The sequence below is a fragment of the Eschrichtius robustus genome, chromosome 7 (assembly GCF_028021215.1).
Source record: "Eschrichtius robustus isolate mEscRob2 chromosome 7, mEscRob2.pri, whole genome shotgun sequence".
Classification (NCBI taxonomy): domain Eukaryota; kingdom Metazoa; phylum Chordata; class Mammalia; order Artiodactyla; family Eschrichtiidae; genus Eschrichtius; species Eschrichtius robustus.
The window spans coordinates 116,758,091-116,772,793 of NC_090830.1; the positions used below are offsets into that span (position 1 = coordinate 116,758,091).

Consider the following 14,703-nt stretch of genomic DNA (forward strand, 5'->3'; position numbering starts at 1 on the left):
TCAAGTCTTTTAGAAATTAATGATCATCACTTTCCAGACAAGAATTAGTATAAATGCAATTTCCCCAAGAACAGACTGTTCTCGTGGTTTCCCTAATATGCCTCACAATTGGGTTAGGTAAAGAGCCAGGGAAAAATAACATGCTTTGTGGGGTTTTCACCAAGCTCTGCGTTCTGCCTTAAAGTGAAAATCATTCTTACATGCCTGTCATTTTCTGTATATCAAGCATGTTTATTATTAAAGTTTTTAATTGATAGCTTTATTTTCTCTTGAAATAATCACTTCTAATTTCCCTAAGCCCATTCAGAATAGGAAGAAATAGGCTGTACCATTTTGCTGCCAGCCCTCAGTGTGGGTCTCCTAATTGCTAGTAAAGAGCCAAGAAAATGGATGCCCACATTATTCTTTCCTCTTTGCTGTGGAATCATGAAGTCAGATGTACTGCCTTTGCTAGCAACTTCAAACCTGACAGTAGCAATGTGAACAGGCTTATCTAAAAACAACATGTTTCTGGATCTATATTTAGACTAGAAGACATCATAGTTTCCACTTACGTCATGATTAGAGTCTCTTCCCCGGGCTCACCCAGAACTCCATCCACAAAAAGTGGAATAGATGTGAAACTGTATTTGCTCCAAGATCTCCCTTCATCAAAACTTAACCTAACGACAGAAAAAATAAGTCATCGGATCCCAAAAGAAAAATCCTTTCCAAGAAAGGATACTACCAACCAGGAGAGAATACATTTTAGAAGTACCTGGGGCATTGTCAAAGTGAGCCTTTTATATGAATAAGTGTTCTTAATTACATCAGAAGGTAGATATACAGTTAGCCAAGTGATTTGGGACCCAGATGTATTATAACATCAATAAGGGGAGAGCTGCATGAAACGGGAATGATAATAAGTCTTTGATAGAAGTTTTTTTAATTTGGATATTTTATTAGGCCTTAGACCTCAATGTGACCCTCTCCAAAACCTCGTTGCAATTTAGCAGCAAGTTTTACAGGTGATTCTGAGAACAATGGCCGTATGAGACCCACTGAGACAGACTTGAACCAGCCACTTCTCTGTGATCAAACCCTTAGTGGTATCCTTCTTACATGGTTACAAATCCTGGTTGACTCATTGAGTAAATTGGTGCAGAAGGACAGACTCTTGAAAGTAAGAGAGAACTCTGCAACTCAGATGGTCACACAGGATGTTTCCTTTGCTCTGCCTTTCTCTAGGATGTCTTCCCCCAAGCTAAGCCTCTGTTTCTCTTATTTCTGCAACTTTCCCTTTCGTCAGCAAAGTAACCAACAGTGGAGGGAAAATCAAGCCTTTGACTTTGAACAAGCCCGCCTGTGGAGAGAGCCATTTTCAAAAACACAGATGAAAGAGTTTACTGGAAACCCCTCTGGAAGTTAAGCCTTGAATGTCCATCTGTGGAAGACCTACAGGGAGAGTTGCACAATATCACTGCCCCCAAAAGGAAGCTAAGGAAGTAGGATCAGGAGAAATGAGATCAGAGCAGAAGTGTCATGAACTGCTGATATCTGTGCAGAATGCACATAGTGAATGCAAATATTAAACTCCAGGAGACGTTATTTGGGAAAGCTGGTTGCAAGAAATTAAGCTATTCAGAGATTATCCTTGATAACCATTCTACCCATGACTGTACTGAAAGAATAAGGTACCGGAGGTACCGGCGGGGGCAGGGGGCTGTCACATTTGAAAACCACACTACGGTTCCTCTCTAAAAGGCAGAATCAAGCTCCCTTTCTCTTCCCCTCTCCCTCTCCCTCTCTCCTTTCGTCTTCCTTCTTATTGCGGTAAAGCAAAGGTATAAGTTACATTCTAGGAGACCTTGACAATTTACTACAAGCAAGATCACAGTCTGACTGCCTGACTTAGACTGGTCTTAGCTGTGCGGAACCGTCAAGGTGCGTGACTCTTTACCAGAGATGTCGAATCGGGAGAGACGTATGCTTCATAGCAACCAGGACTCCACCTTGATCCAGATACAAAACGCTGTGCTCTTCTTCAAAGATCTGGAAGAGGAAAAACACACAAACAGGGACACACACCCACAGCCACACACACCCAGGGTTCAGAGAACTAGTCTTCATTTGAGGAAAAAAAATTCTCTCCATGACAGAACTGGGTTCCCCCAAAGCTGTGGGAAGATGCAAGTTAAGAACACTGTTTCCCAAGGTGGGCTCCATGTACCACTGGCGTTACATAAAATGATTTTTTGTGCTCTACAAGAGAAACTTAAATAACCAAGAGTTATGTATTCATATTTATAATCCCATCTTTTTGTGGTAAGTTCTACTGAGTCCCATTCATGATGATGTTGAAATATTGGGTAATTGTCATATTGGATAACATCTTTAGATGGAAGAAACATAAGAGATACTTTATTCCAACATTATCATTTTTACGGACGAGAAAAGTAAGGTTTAGAGAGAAGTGGTGACTTGCCTAAGACCATGTAGATGGTAATTGATGGCGCTGGGACTTGCCGCGTAACAGTGCCCTTGCCAGATATAATTATTTCAAAGTTTCCAGGTATTACAGGGGGCAGATGTTCTTGTTCAACTCAACAGTAGTCATAAAGTAGTTGTAGTCATAAAGTCTGATCAAAATGAAATCTATCTTTGGGTACGTGTGTCATTGGGTCTCTCTCCATATGTGGAGAGATGAATCTGAGGTCAAATGGAGACCGGCTGAAAACAATTTCTAAGTCCTCTCCATACCAGATGCGTACTGTTTACTCACAGTCACACTGTTAGTATAGCCTTGTCTTTGGTTACCCTATAGACATCATTGTTTCCCCTTTGTTTACTTCTTATACCCAAGATGTTTCCCAAGACTACAGGAGAGGCTTCTTTGCTTTGTTCGGGATGTAAGAAGGAAAAAAATAAAATGACACCCTGGCTCTCTAACTATTGTCCATAGGAAGCTTAATAGTCCATTATATAGTTCCTATATATCTCCAAGATCAAAAGCCCCGGAGTTTCTTAAGCAAGTTTCTTTCCTGCCCCACTCTTCTCAAAACACGTGAATTGCAATGCAGATCTATGAAGCTAGGAAATGGTAACTAGACCATAACATGGATATCTCCGTCTAAAATTTAAAGCAGAGTGTTCTCGTTGCTGTGTGATTACCTGTGCATTAGATTTCAATTTAAGGTGCTAGTTACCGTATGATAATTAAATGTCAGTGGCGTATTAACACATATTTATTGAAGTGTAACAACCGTGCATTAGGCACATATCTTTTTATGACTGCTAAACCTCATTAAGTGCCTGTTTTATAAGCTAGGAGTATCTAATTTTCATTCAGAAGAAAGAGGAAGCATTTAAGCTAAACACATTGGTTGAAAGTGATTCCATTTCTACTTTCCCTAACATATGCACCCTGATGGTTATTACTCTGTCTTTTGCCCATGAGATTTAAACATCTCAGAACACCACCTGGGTAATGGTTATTTCTATATCACTGCATTCCCCTCTATTCTGACTTCAAGGCAAGGGGAATTTATGGAGGCAACCCGGTGTTAGGTATATAATCTCCCTTCCAGGCTTCACGTTCCCTACATACTAAACTCCCTAGAATTTTAGTTTTCATTTCATGGGAAAAATTCAGTCGTATCTAATTTGGTTTCATTGTCACTTATAAACTTTCTCACATATACACTGGGATAAAGGGTCATTTTTATCAAACAAAGAAATCAAATTGCATAAATCTTTGCTAAGCTCAAAACGTTTTGAAAGACATTCATAAAACAAAAAGGAAAAGAAACACATTGATAAGCTTTAGGATTTATGTGTGGCTGAATAAGTTCCCAGAATTGAACCAAGCTGGAGAATTTTTATAACATTTAAACTTCAGTAACAGGACCCAGGATACTTTCTTACCTGCCTCCAAGTGTTCCCTGCATCTGAAGAGACAAACATGCTGATGTCACTGTCTGACAACTCAGAACCTATGTTACCTGGAGAGAGCACATCACCATCAGCGAAGGGAACTTTTTGCAAAAGCTAACAATGGGCTATGCTGGCAGTGTGCATTGCCCGAGATGGATTTAGACTGCAAACATTATATCTGAGCAGGGTTTTTCACCATACTTGCCTCAGGGTCAGTGGCTTAGGTGCCCTTCAAAAATATTTTTAGCTTGCTCAGTAAGTTCCAAGCACAGATATCTAACTTGTTAAAATAAATACAATTTACAGCAGTGAGCAAACTGGGCAAGCTTCTTACCTGAAGCCACTATGATGCTGGGAGCTGTGTCTCGGCTGGCAATGATCCCTGATGTGTAGGGATTCTCAGAGACCTTAAGGTGAAGGTGTAGTGAGCAATAGGGCTGAGAAGAGGAGAAATGAGGGTCATAAAAGCACATCATTTAAACGTTCGTTTAAAGCTCAGATTCAGAGCACCCGCCATTCATCCAACCATCCCATCTATCCATCTATCCATGAACCCATCCATTCACCCATCTTTCATTCCACAAATATCTGGTGCCCACAAAGTGTAAGACAGCTGCCAAGTTGGTGAAGGAGAGAGCACCTTCATTTTAAGTCTAATCTACTGATATAATTGCCATTTGGCCATTCAACAAACATTTTAGTACTTTATCTGTAAAACACGTGGTGTAGCTTATGAAAGAGTTACATTGACTAAAGTTTGGTCTCTGCCACCTAAGGAGTATATAATTTAAGATCTTTCTATTAATTATCAAAAGAGAATATTTTAATAGACATGAGATCAGTACAGACAAAATATGAAATTCTAGAGGATGACGAGCCTGTGTCCAACTTTGGATGAGGGGAAGTTTCCAGGAGAAAATGGTGCCTGAGGCAAAGGTGGGTGGGATATGAACTGCACATGAGATGTTCAGGAGGATAAAGGACATTTCAGGCCTAAGTAAGATCAATAACAAGGAAAAGAAACAGAAGAATTGAGCTGTAATACAATAGAGAGTCAGGTAAGACCAATGAGGAGAAATGATATATGACATTGGAAAGAAAGCTTGGCCAGGCTGGGAGGGCTCTGAAGAAGTCACTTGGCGTCTCTTAGACATTTGAAACCTTGGTCTCAGTTCTACAGAAGAAGCCGTATGACGTGTGAAACTGTCCTGACATCCACCAGACAACTGACATAGCGTCTGTGTCAGGGTATTATCCGACCCACTGTTATTCGATATAAATGTCATTCTTATAGACAAAATACACTAGTAATAACAACTTAAATGAAAATTTAAGGGACTTGTTTGTGTGTAAAAATCTCGATCAACTTCTCAGATTAAGACATCAACAGTTTTTAAAAACAGGATAATAAATCTTATACAAATTTCATTTAAAATAGTTCTTGTACTGAGTTGTCAAAAACTACAAGTTTGTGTCTGAACCCACATCTCTTTTCAACTCTCGGGAAGATTATTTTCTAATCTTATCGACTTGAGTTTTTGGAATCACCAATGTATCTCTGTTATTACTTTCATTCGGCTCTGTAAGTCTCAGCCAGCAGGCATTCAGAGCGCTACAGAGATACAATGATTACACATATATGGGACACAGTAAATGACAAACTAAAAATGAAACTCAGGAATAAAAGCAGCCAAAACACCGGTGAAATAAAACAGTGGCTCACAATAGGGTCTTTTCCTCACTGCCAACACAGAGAGTAAGCTCTCAAGGAATGATGATCGTAATAAATTATTGGTTTTGCATGAAAATTTCATGTAAAGCTTTCAAAAAAGGAATTTTTACTCTACAATGTTCCATAAGAGTAAGAAGACCACCCCTATAAGAAGAAACAATCAGACCCAAAAACTTGGCTTCCTTTTGTCCAAGAGGAAGACTAGAGCGGGTACTGTATGTTGCAGAGGCCCCAGGGCACTGCTGACCAACACTCAGGCAGGTGCTGAGAAAGGATAAAGCAGAGGTGTCAAACCACTGTCCCATGAAAATTTTCCTGACAACTGCGGCCTGTCAGGATCTCCTTCTCGGATGTACCACAGTTGATTTTACCATACAATCCTGCATCATCTATTTGAGGTATGCACAGTTTTATCCCCCTAAGAGATGCACTCTACAAATAAAGAGGAAACCTCAAGTACTACTTTGCATCTTCTGTAAAACCTCACATAGAATCTAAAAAAGACAGTCAATAAACACTTGAAATATCAAGCAACACTTTCAAGTTAGGACACGAAAGACCTTACTTTACTGTTTTACTCAGAACAAGGCCAGAAGTACATGGGCTTATGTATAAACCACATCATCAGAATAATGTGAGGATCTCCATGGCATTCAAAGCAGTGATCACTACTTGGGGATTATACCTAGACATATGGGCTTAGTGGAGGGCCTTTTGTACCCCCCAACAGAGCAGGACATCCCTGGCCCAGGGAGCACCCAGGATGCAGTCTTGAGCCAGCCACTGGCCACGTACTTCATCACCCTGCAGTCTGGAAGATTGTGAACCTAAGTTGCCACCTGACCCAAGGATTATTTGATAGAGGCCACTTGCCATTACAAGAGAAAGACGGCATTTTCAATTGGCCATTTCAACACTGCTCTGTTGTTCTGGTTTCAGAGGCCCGAGATAAATTAATTTGGGAAGAAAAGACACCAGTTCATGCAGTAGCAGCAACATCAGAAATGATCTTTTTCGTGCACTTTTTTTCTCCACTCTCACATTTGTAGTACTGGATTGCCCCCAACTGGTACACGCAAAATATTCTGTGGCTTTTTTTTTCCTTTCTTCCATTTTTTTCAAGGAAATTATACAGTCCACATCAATGTTTACAGAAAAACAATGTTAAGTGATTCACATTCACTTTTTTTAACTTAAACTTTTATACTTGAACAGTTTGGGACATTTATCAAAATTAAGTCACCAAAGATTAATACAGGGGTTGTTATAATGGCTATCACGCCATAGCAAACTCCTGGAAAACACAAGACAAGGCTCTCCGATTCTAAGGCACATTTTTCCCAGGCAGGAGGCACTTTGTCCACCTCTGCCTTCCTGCCTTCTTCTCTCCCATTAGCGAACATATACTGAATATCCGAACATCTTTCCAGAGGTATCTCCAGTTCAGTATGAGTTAAAACACAGCTTATCCCAAAGACCTTTCTCTATTTCCCTTGACTTTTCATATTAAAAAAATACAGAACTGTACACTGAAACCACCATGACCTAATAGCTGACCTACCAAGAATGGAGGGACCAGCCTACATGTTTGGAAGCTGCCTGTTGTCCTGACTCACGCACAGTCACGGGGCATGGAATAGCATCAGCTGGTCAATACTAGGAGCAACTAGATCCTTAGTCTTTAATCTTTTCGGGGTCAAGTACAGAGTTTGAGGATCTGACGTAAATTGAGAACTCTTTCCCAAGAAAAAGCACACAAAGGAAGCACACACACAGAGTTTTGCATTCAAATTCAGGGAGTTCACAAACTCTCAAAGCCCATCGTGGACCTCTAGGCTCCAATTACCTTTCTTTTGCCTTATTCTTTTATTTCTTATTTTAACCAACAAAATCTTCTGGCCATTGCAAGTGTTCAGTAAATGCCTGTTGAATTCAACTGATCCATGAACGAGCTGAGCTGCTGTCTTCCTAGCATTGTGAGTGGCCAGTGGAGAAGTACTAAATGATCCAAGACATTCCCCCGCCATGAAATAAATCAACCTAAAACACTGTTCCGTATTTGAGAGTCAACCAGTTTCTCATTTCACTTCCTCTTTATTCTTAATCTCTGAATTAATAGCCTTTACATCTCATCTTCATGGTACCTTTAACCCGAGGGCTCCTAATCTGAATACTGTACTGAAAAGCCAGCTTAGAGCTTTCATAAACAATAAGGCAGCAGGTAGGCTCCCAAAAAGTATCCCCCAAATCCACCTCCTACACACACATTTGTGCAGTTTCTGATCCTGAGTTGGAGCATGGAATCCATTTGATTTTTAGTAAGGAGTCAATGGCAAAGTAGAGGGAGGTCCCTGGGCCGGTTGGCTGGGTATGGGGCATTCAGCACTGCTCCAATTCAGCAGAACATGGAGAGTCACAGCCAGTACAAAGGCGGGGGAAGCAGAGTCAAGAGTCTCCTGGGGTAGCTGGCTGCTTAGCTCCAGTAGGAAACTGCTAATTGAATCCACAAAGAAGTCACGGCCTCTCTCCATGAAACACTATGCTTCCCCTCAGAGCCTGAGGATTTGTCACAGGCTCAGCTCACATCTTGCCTCTTGGGAGCCCAATCCTGAGGTTCTGGAGTCAGGTGGACCAAGACCTGTAACACCCCATCTAATTGTACAATGCAGTCTTCAGAGGAAAGAAATCCCAGCTGAACCCTCCAGGCAATCACTCTAAAAGTCCTAAAAATACAGCCTCAAATTACCCTGGATGTCTTATTTCTATAGAATACATTTTACTAGGAACATTCCATTTGGGGCTGCAATTCTGAACTTGTTCCACATTTGTAATAGCCCTGCTGGAAAAAAATCTCTTTTCTAATCACTAGGCTGTGCTTTCCGTGACACTGTCACTTTCCAAGCATTCACAATCTAAAAATCACTTTTTGTCTCCTCTCTGCTACCAGCCCCCAAACCTGAGGAAGGTTTTAACAGTCTGGGTCTCCTGGAGCTCAAAGATTTTCTTTCCTATTGTGTGCTTTGGCAGAGTTTTATAAAATTATTGTGGTTTCCACTTCCTTTTGTCATTTTCCTCTCCTCACCCTACTGCTGTTTTCTAAAGCTCAGATTAAAACTACATTAAACAACAGGGTTAATGGGGGAGGAAGGTCAAAAGACTCTTGGGTACCATACATCCATGTCTCATTAATTCATCTTTCCTCAATCTTAACGAGCCTACTGATTTGGTTAACTTTGGGGTCAACTGATGCCCATGAGCTTCAGAAGGTGGATATTATGACTAATCTTTCAGTGTGACTCTCAATGGCAAGGAAAGGCTCCCACTGAAGTCCAAATATGAAACTCAAATGTCTATTATCCCTGGCGTGTCTGCTTCAAAGACAACACCCTCAACAACAGATGTGTTGAGCACCTACCATGTGTCAAGTATGATTCTTGAGCTAGTTCTTTGGAATGACCAAAAAGACAGCCACAGTCCCTAAGCTCACGGAGCTCACAGTGAGTGGGGGAAGGTGGACAAGGAAGTCAACAAACGCATGTGCTGATTTAAGAGAGTGAGGAAGGTCACGAATAAAAAGACTGGACCAAGTGCAACTTCAGAGAATGCTCGAGGAAGCTCTCCGAGATGAAGGTAATCAAGCAAGGGTCTGAATGCCAAGAAAAAAACACACTAGGAGAGGAGCATTTTAAGAGATATAACAGCAAATGCAGAGCCTGGGACATAAACGAGGGGGGTGAGCTAATGGTATGGAAAGGTGCACCCTTCTCCCCCACTGTAGCCTATGCGGAAGGAAGGAAGGAAAGTCTGGAGAGCAGGCAGGAGAAACAGACAGGGGCCAGACCGTGTGGAATCTTGCAGGCCATGTTAAGTATCTGAATGTCATTCCACCTATATTAGAAAGTCATTAGAAGGTTAAGTGTAGGAGGGACATGCTCTGATTTTTAAAGCTCAGGTTGATACCATTTAGATAAAATTTTAGAAAAGAGCAATCTAATCTCTCGTGAAAGAAAGCAGATCAGAGGTTGTCTAGGGCCAAGGGTGTGGATAGTGCCTGTGAAGAGGCACAAAGCAATGTTTCAGGGTGATGAAAATGTTCTGTCTTGACTGTGGTAGTGGTTTCACGGGTCTATACATTTGTCAAGATTTATCACTGTACTCTTAAAATGGGTACTTTTTATGTATGCATGTCAACTCAATAAAGTTGGATTTAAAAAAAGGTTGCATTGGCTGCTATGGAGAGACGAGATTGCCAGGTAGAGACAGGAGGAACAGCCTGTCACTGTAGGGGAAGGGAAGAATGATGGTGGCTTATATTAGGATGGTCCCAGCCGAGATGGGGATGTGAGCTGATACTGCATTTATAATTCAGAGGCACAGCAGCAAGACATCCTAACGCTGGGCTGGGGGTGGAGCCATGAACACCTCCCAAAGTGCTTTGTGTAAGAGGCATTTCTAATGGTCCATTTATGATGCCAGAGCACCCAGGAAAGCCTCTTTAGGTGATATGGTTAATTCTCTCTCATGGACATTCAATCACCAAAGCACATGATGGGATGGAGGACCACATTAAGGGGCTGGTGCATCTCATGCATCTTTGGCTAAATATCACATTGCTCCAGCGTGGAATTGCTGAAGGAGGAAGGTGGGCATGTCTTTAAAATGCTACTGAAGCATGTCTTGCATAGAGTAGACATTCAGTAAGTGACTGTTACATTTACTTACTCTGCAACTGTATTTGTGTACTTACTCTAACAAATGGCTTTCCCCCACCCTCCACCCCCGTAAGTTGCCAGTAATAAGGACAGAAGCTGAGTGGGAGGCTGAATTTCAAACTGCTTCCCCTGATGCATGGTGACAACTGCGATATCCTCTGTAACTAATAAGGTCAAGCTATGGCTGCTGGCATCTTCTCGACTGGGAGGTTGACCCGCCTACAGCTGTAGGAGATGAACCTGCAAAGTGACTGCTCAGACCTCATGGGACAGAAGGAAGCATGCTGAGTGTGCAAAACATTAAAGTTGGGATTGTATGACGGGTGGGAAAATTGATATAAATCAAGCCCTTCTTACTAAAACTAAGAGGTGTCTCCTCTAGCTTTACAGACTGGTCTCTCCTTTTCAGGCATTTAAATACAACTTCGTAATTGTTTTGTAGAAATTAGCATTTAACGATTCTTTGTTTTACAGTTAATCTCTTCTTCCCTTCCTTCTTCATTCACTCAGTAACTATTCATGTGTCAAGTACAGGGCAGGCCCCAGAACTACCAAGAGGAGTGAGATGTGACCTTATAATCTTTCACTCATTAATCTATTCCCTCTCAGGAAGACAGCAAACTCCTTGAAGGCAAGACCCATTTTTGATCCCTCTCTTGGATACCATCATATAATCAAATACATAAATACATTGATCTGATCTACTTATTGCCCAAATGTTAGACAAGTTTTTAAAAGCCATACTTCAAAGCAGGGGTCAACAAACTTTTGTTTTTAAGGGCCAGATAATAAATATCTTATTGGTGGACCGTACAGTTTCTGTCATGACTACTCAAGTCTGCCACTGTAGAGCAAAAGCAGTCACAGACAATATATAAATGAATAAGCATGACTACATTTCAATAAAACTTTATTTAAAGAAACAAGCAGTGGGCCAGATTTGCCCCACAGGCCATGGTTTACCAACACCAGCTTTATACAATGACATAAATGAATGGAACATATTATAAAGAGTACTGATTAAGGATTTAAATCAGTGGTTCTTACCTTGGTTTGAGGCATAAATTCCTCTGAAAATATGAATAAACATCTCCACTGGAAAATACACCTACACAATTCTGCATTCAGTTCATCAATTCTACAGCTGAATTTATGTATCATTAGATCCAAAACAGGTTATTCCCAGGAAAGTAAGGGTACATTTCCCCACCATAGATGGAAACTATCACACTCTCCCTTAAACTACAATATGAGGTCCTCATCAGAAATTGGGCATCAACTGAACATCCTTAAAATGAGCAAGAAACTTACTCATGTTCTCTTATCGCTTTGGTCCTATCACAAGAGGCAGAGCTATGATTCTTTTCTACACACTGCCTTCACACCCTTCCCTGTCCCCTTCTGTTTATCAGTTGAGCAAGAAGCCCTGGAAACATGTTTCTCTGCTCGTTGAACCTCCATCTCCAGCCCTCACCGTGTGGGACATTTTGCCCCAATACGAAGACTCACCAGCAAGCAGTGCACAGGGTCTCCCCTTAGGTCCGTGTCCGGGGCCTGCAGCAAATGCCAGTCTCTGCCTTTGTTGTACGTGATGAAAGTCTTCACTTGGTTGTCAATCTTCTTGTTAGCCAAGAACATTCCCTTTATCCCTGCTACCTGGGAAAAATCGACATGGCTGAAAAATACATCAATTTGAGAAGAAATATATTTGTTTTACTTAAAAAAAAAAAAAAAAAAAAGACTGTCAAATTCAGCTGTGAGCACTTGTCTTGGAGGAAAGAGGGTGAGGGTCATGCTTGTGTATAATGACTCCCTGGGACAGAAGACAGCAGACCTGTGCACCTGTGGTATGAGGGTCTTAATGCAAATTTGATAGAGGCTTCTTATCTCCCCTAAGGTAGGTTGGTAGTAGCTTACTGTTGCCTACAGATAAACTCTGATGCTGCTGGTTCTGTGCTTGACAAATGATAAATAAATAGGGGTTACTTTTATTTTAGGTGTAGCACTCATAGTCTTAAATACTTTATCTCACTTAATTCTTATAATGGTCCTTTTGGATAAGTCTCACTTACTCTGTTTCACAAATGAGGAAACTAAGGCTCACTCAGGTAAAGTGACTTGCCCAAGGTCACAATGCCTAATGTTATAGAGATAGTAAGTGGTGGATCAGAGATTTTAACCCAGAGCTCTGTGGCTTCACAGCCCCTGCCCTTAATGACTAAATCACTGCACTATCTACAGCCTTGGGCAATTAAAAGAGGTCAGTTAAAACTCAGGATCCAGGGGTCACCGCGAGGAAGAGTGGCCCCTGCTCGCTGCAGCTGGAGAAAGCCCTCGCACAGAAACGAAGACCCAACACAGCTAAAAAAATAAATAAATAAAATAATAAATTTGTTAAAAAAAAAAAAACAAACTCAGGATCCAATTACTGTTACTTTTCTTTTTCTGTAAAAGATCTCTCTATTAAGCTACCAAAATACATTGAGCAAAAGAGAACAGCTTTTAAACTTAAAAAAGCAGTGGTTTCCCTAAATTGTCAAATAACCCTTCCTCCATTTCTATAACACTATTGTTCCTACTATAAACAGTCCTTATTAATTATTTGGCTCTGAAAATATGATTGCCTTCTCTCTTTTATACCTTAGGAAAGAGGTAACAATTGAGAAGTTGCCAAACTGTGCAGTAGCAAATCATTAATTGTGTGTCATGTTTTTCATGCGTTTTAGAACTTAAGAAACATATTTATATATATTTGACTCTGCTTGAAATTATGACAACCCAGGAAAACTTGAGGGCAGTGAAAAAAGCGTCTGAAATGTGTTGACAAGTGCATTCCAACACTATGCAAAGGTTATCCTATTTAATGCTCACAAAAGCGAGGAGATATAGTTACCATCAGCCTCATTTGAGGATGAGGGAACAGAAACTTAGATTAAGTGTCTTTCTGGAGCACAGACAGGGAGTAAGTGAATAAGCTAGCAAGCATATTTGAACCCATTTAACTGAACTCAGCCCCTTTATATTATAATATGAAAATTTTTAAGCAGAAGGATGAAACCATGGTATCAGTCCTTGTCACATATGAACCACTATACCTGATACTTTGTATGTAAAACCTCCAATATTCACTATAAACCTGCATAACAGCTATTATCCCGATTCTATGGATGAGGAAACCAAGGCATAAGGAATATTTAATTGCTTAAGATAACAGAGTTGGGGTTCACACCCAAATCTGTTGGACTTCCAACATTCTTTCAACGAATACAGCTCTGTCAATTCAAAGAGGCTGGGCTTCGATCAATAGAACACGCACGTTTTGCCTTTGCTTTTGACACAGTCAAACCTCATTAGTTTGTACCTGCTGTTCTGGCATCTGGGATCATTTAGAGTTGAGCCAACTTTGTACTCCTTTGGAACAACAAATCTGTTAAGCAAATAAATGGTATAAACGAGTTTCTGGGCGGACTACTGTGAAATACTTAGGAAAACAAGCCTCATTTGGGGCCAGCAACAGTAGCCAGAACACTTTCTTATGCACTGTGGAGCCTCCATGAATGTGGAAGATGTAAATTTCCAAAAGTACTCCACCTCCCAACAACGATATGTTAATTACAAAATAATATTTACTGATAGTTATTCACTATTTCGGCTCCATAAGGACTACCCACCAGGGAAGCTCATGTTGGTTTCGCATATGTTCGAGAGGCTGTTACATATTTAAATGACTAAACTGCCAATTCTTTAAAGATTCAATTTCATAAATCAGAATTTTCCTGCAGTCATACCTGTCTTTCCTCCACAGCAGTCCCAAACAAGAGAAATGACACTGTCATAACCATGCAAAACTCTAGGAGTTTACAAGACGTAGAGAATGGATAAAAATATTACCCATCTCGGGAGTTCCCTTCCCCATTTCTCTCCCTGCCCTGTCTCTCTTTTGGCCCAGGTGTCAGAGCAGGGCTGTGCGTGTTTAGGAGCTGGTGCATTTGGGACTTCCCTGGTGGTGCAGTGGTTAAGAATCCGCCTGCCAATGCAGAGAACACGGGTTCGATCCCTGGTCTGGGAAGATCCCACATGCCGCGGAGCAACTAAGCCCATGTGCCACAACTACTGAGCCTGCACTCTAGAGCCCACGAGCCACAACTACTGAGCCCTCATGCCACAATTACTGAAGCCTGTGTGCCACAACTACTTAAGCCTGCGTGCCTACAGCCCGTGCTCCACAAGAGAAGCCACCGCAGTGAGAAGACTGTGCACTGCAACGAAGAGTAGCCCCCGCTCGTCGCAACTAGAGAAAGCCCACACGCAGCAATGAAGACTCAACGCAACCAAAAATAAATAAAT

General features: G+C 41.2%; 1 protein-coding gene across 6 annotated transcripts in view; it reads right to left on the bottom strand.

The window, feature by feature from the left end:
• The window catches only part of SORCS1 (sortilin related VPS10 domain containing receptor 1), a 578,863-nt gene that overhangs the window by 104,860 nt on the left and 459,300 nt on the right, over positions 1-14,703 (bottom strand). For all 6 annotated transcript variants that reach the window (XM_068548518.1, XM_068548515.1, XM_068548517.1 and 3 more), the window contains 5 exons: positions 11,866-12,012; positions 4,247-4,349; positions 3,904-3,980; positions 1,940-2,031; positions 555-662 (listed from right to left, as the gene is read on the bottom strand). In XM_068548518.1, the coding sequence (XP_068404619.1) occupies positions 555-662; positions 1,940-2,031; positions 3,904-3,980; positions 4,247-4,349; positions 11,866-12,012 (527 nt within the window). The remainder of the gene's footprint in view (positions 1-554; positions 663-1,939; positions 2,032-3,903; positions 3,981-4,246; positions 4,350-11,865; positions 12,013-14,703) is intronic.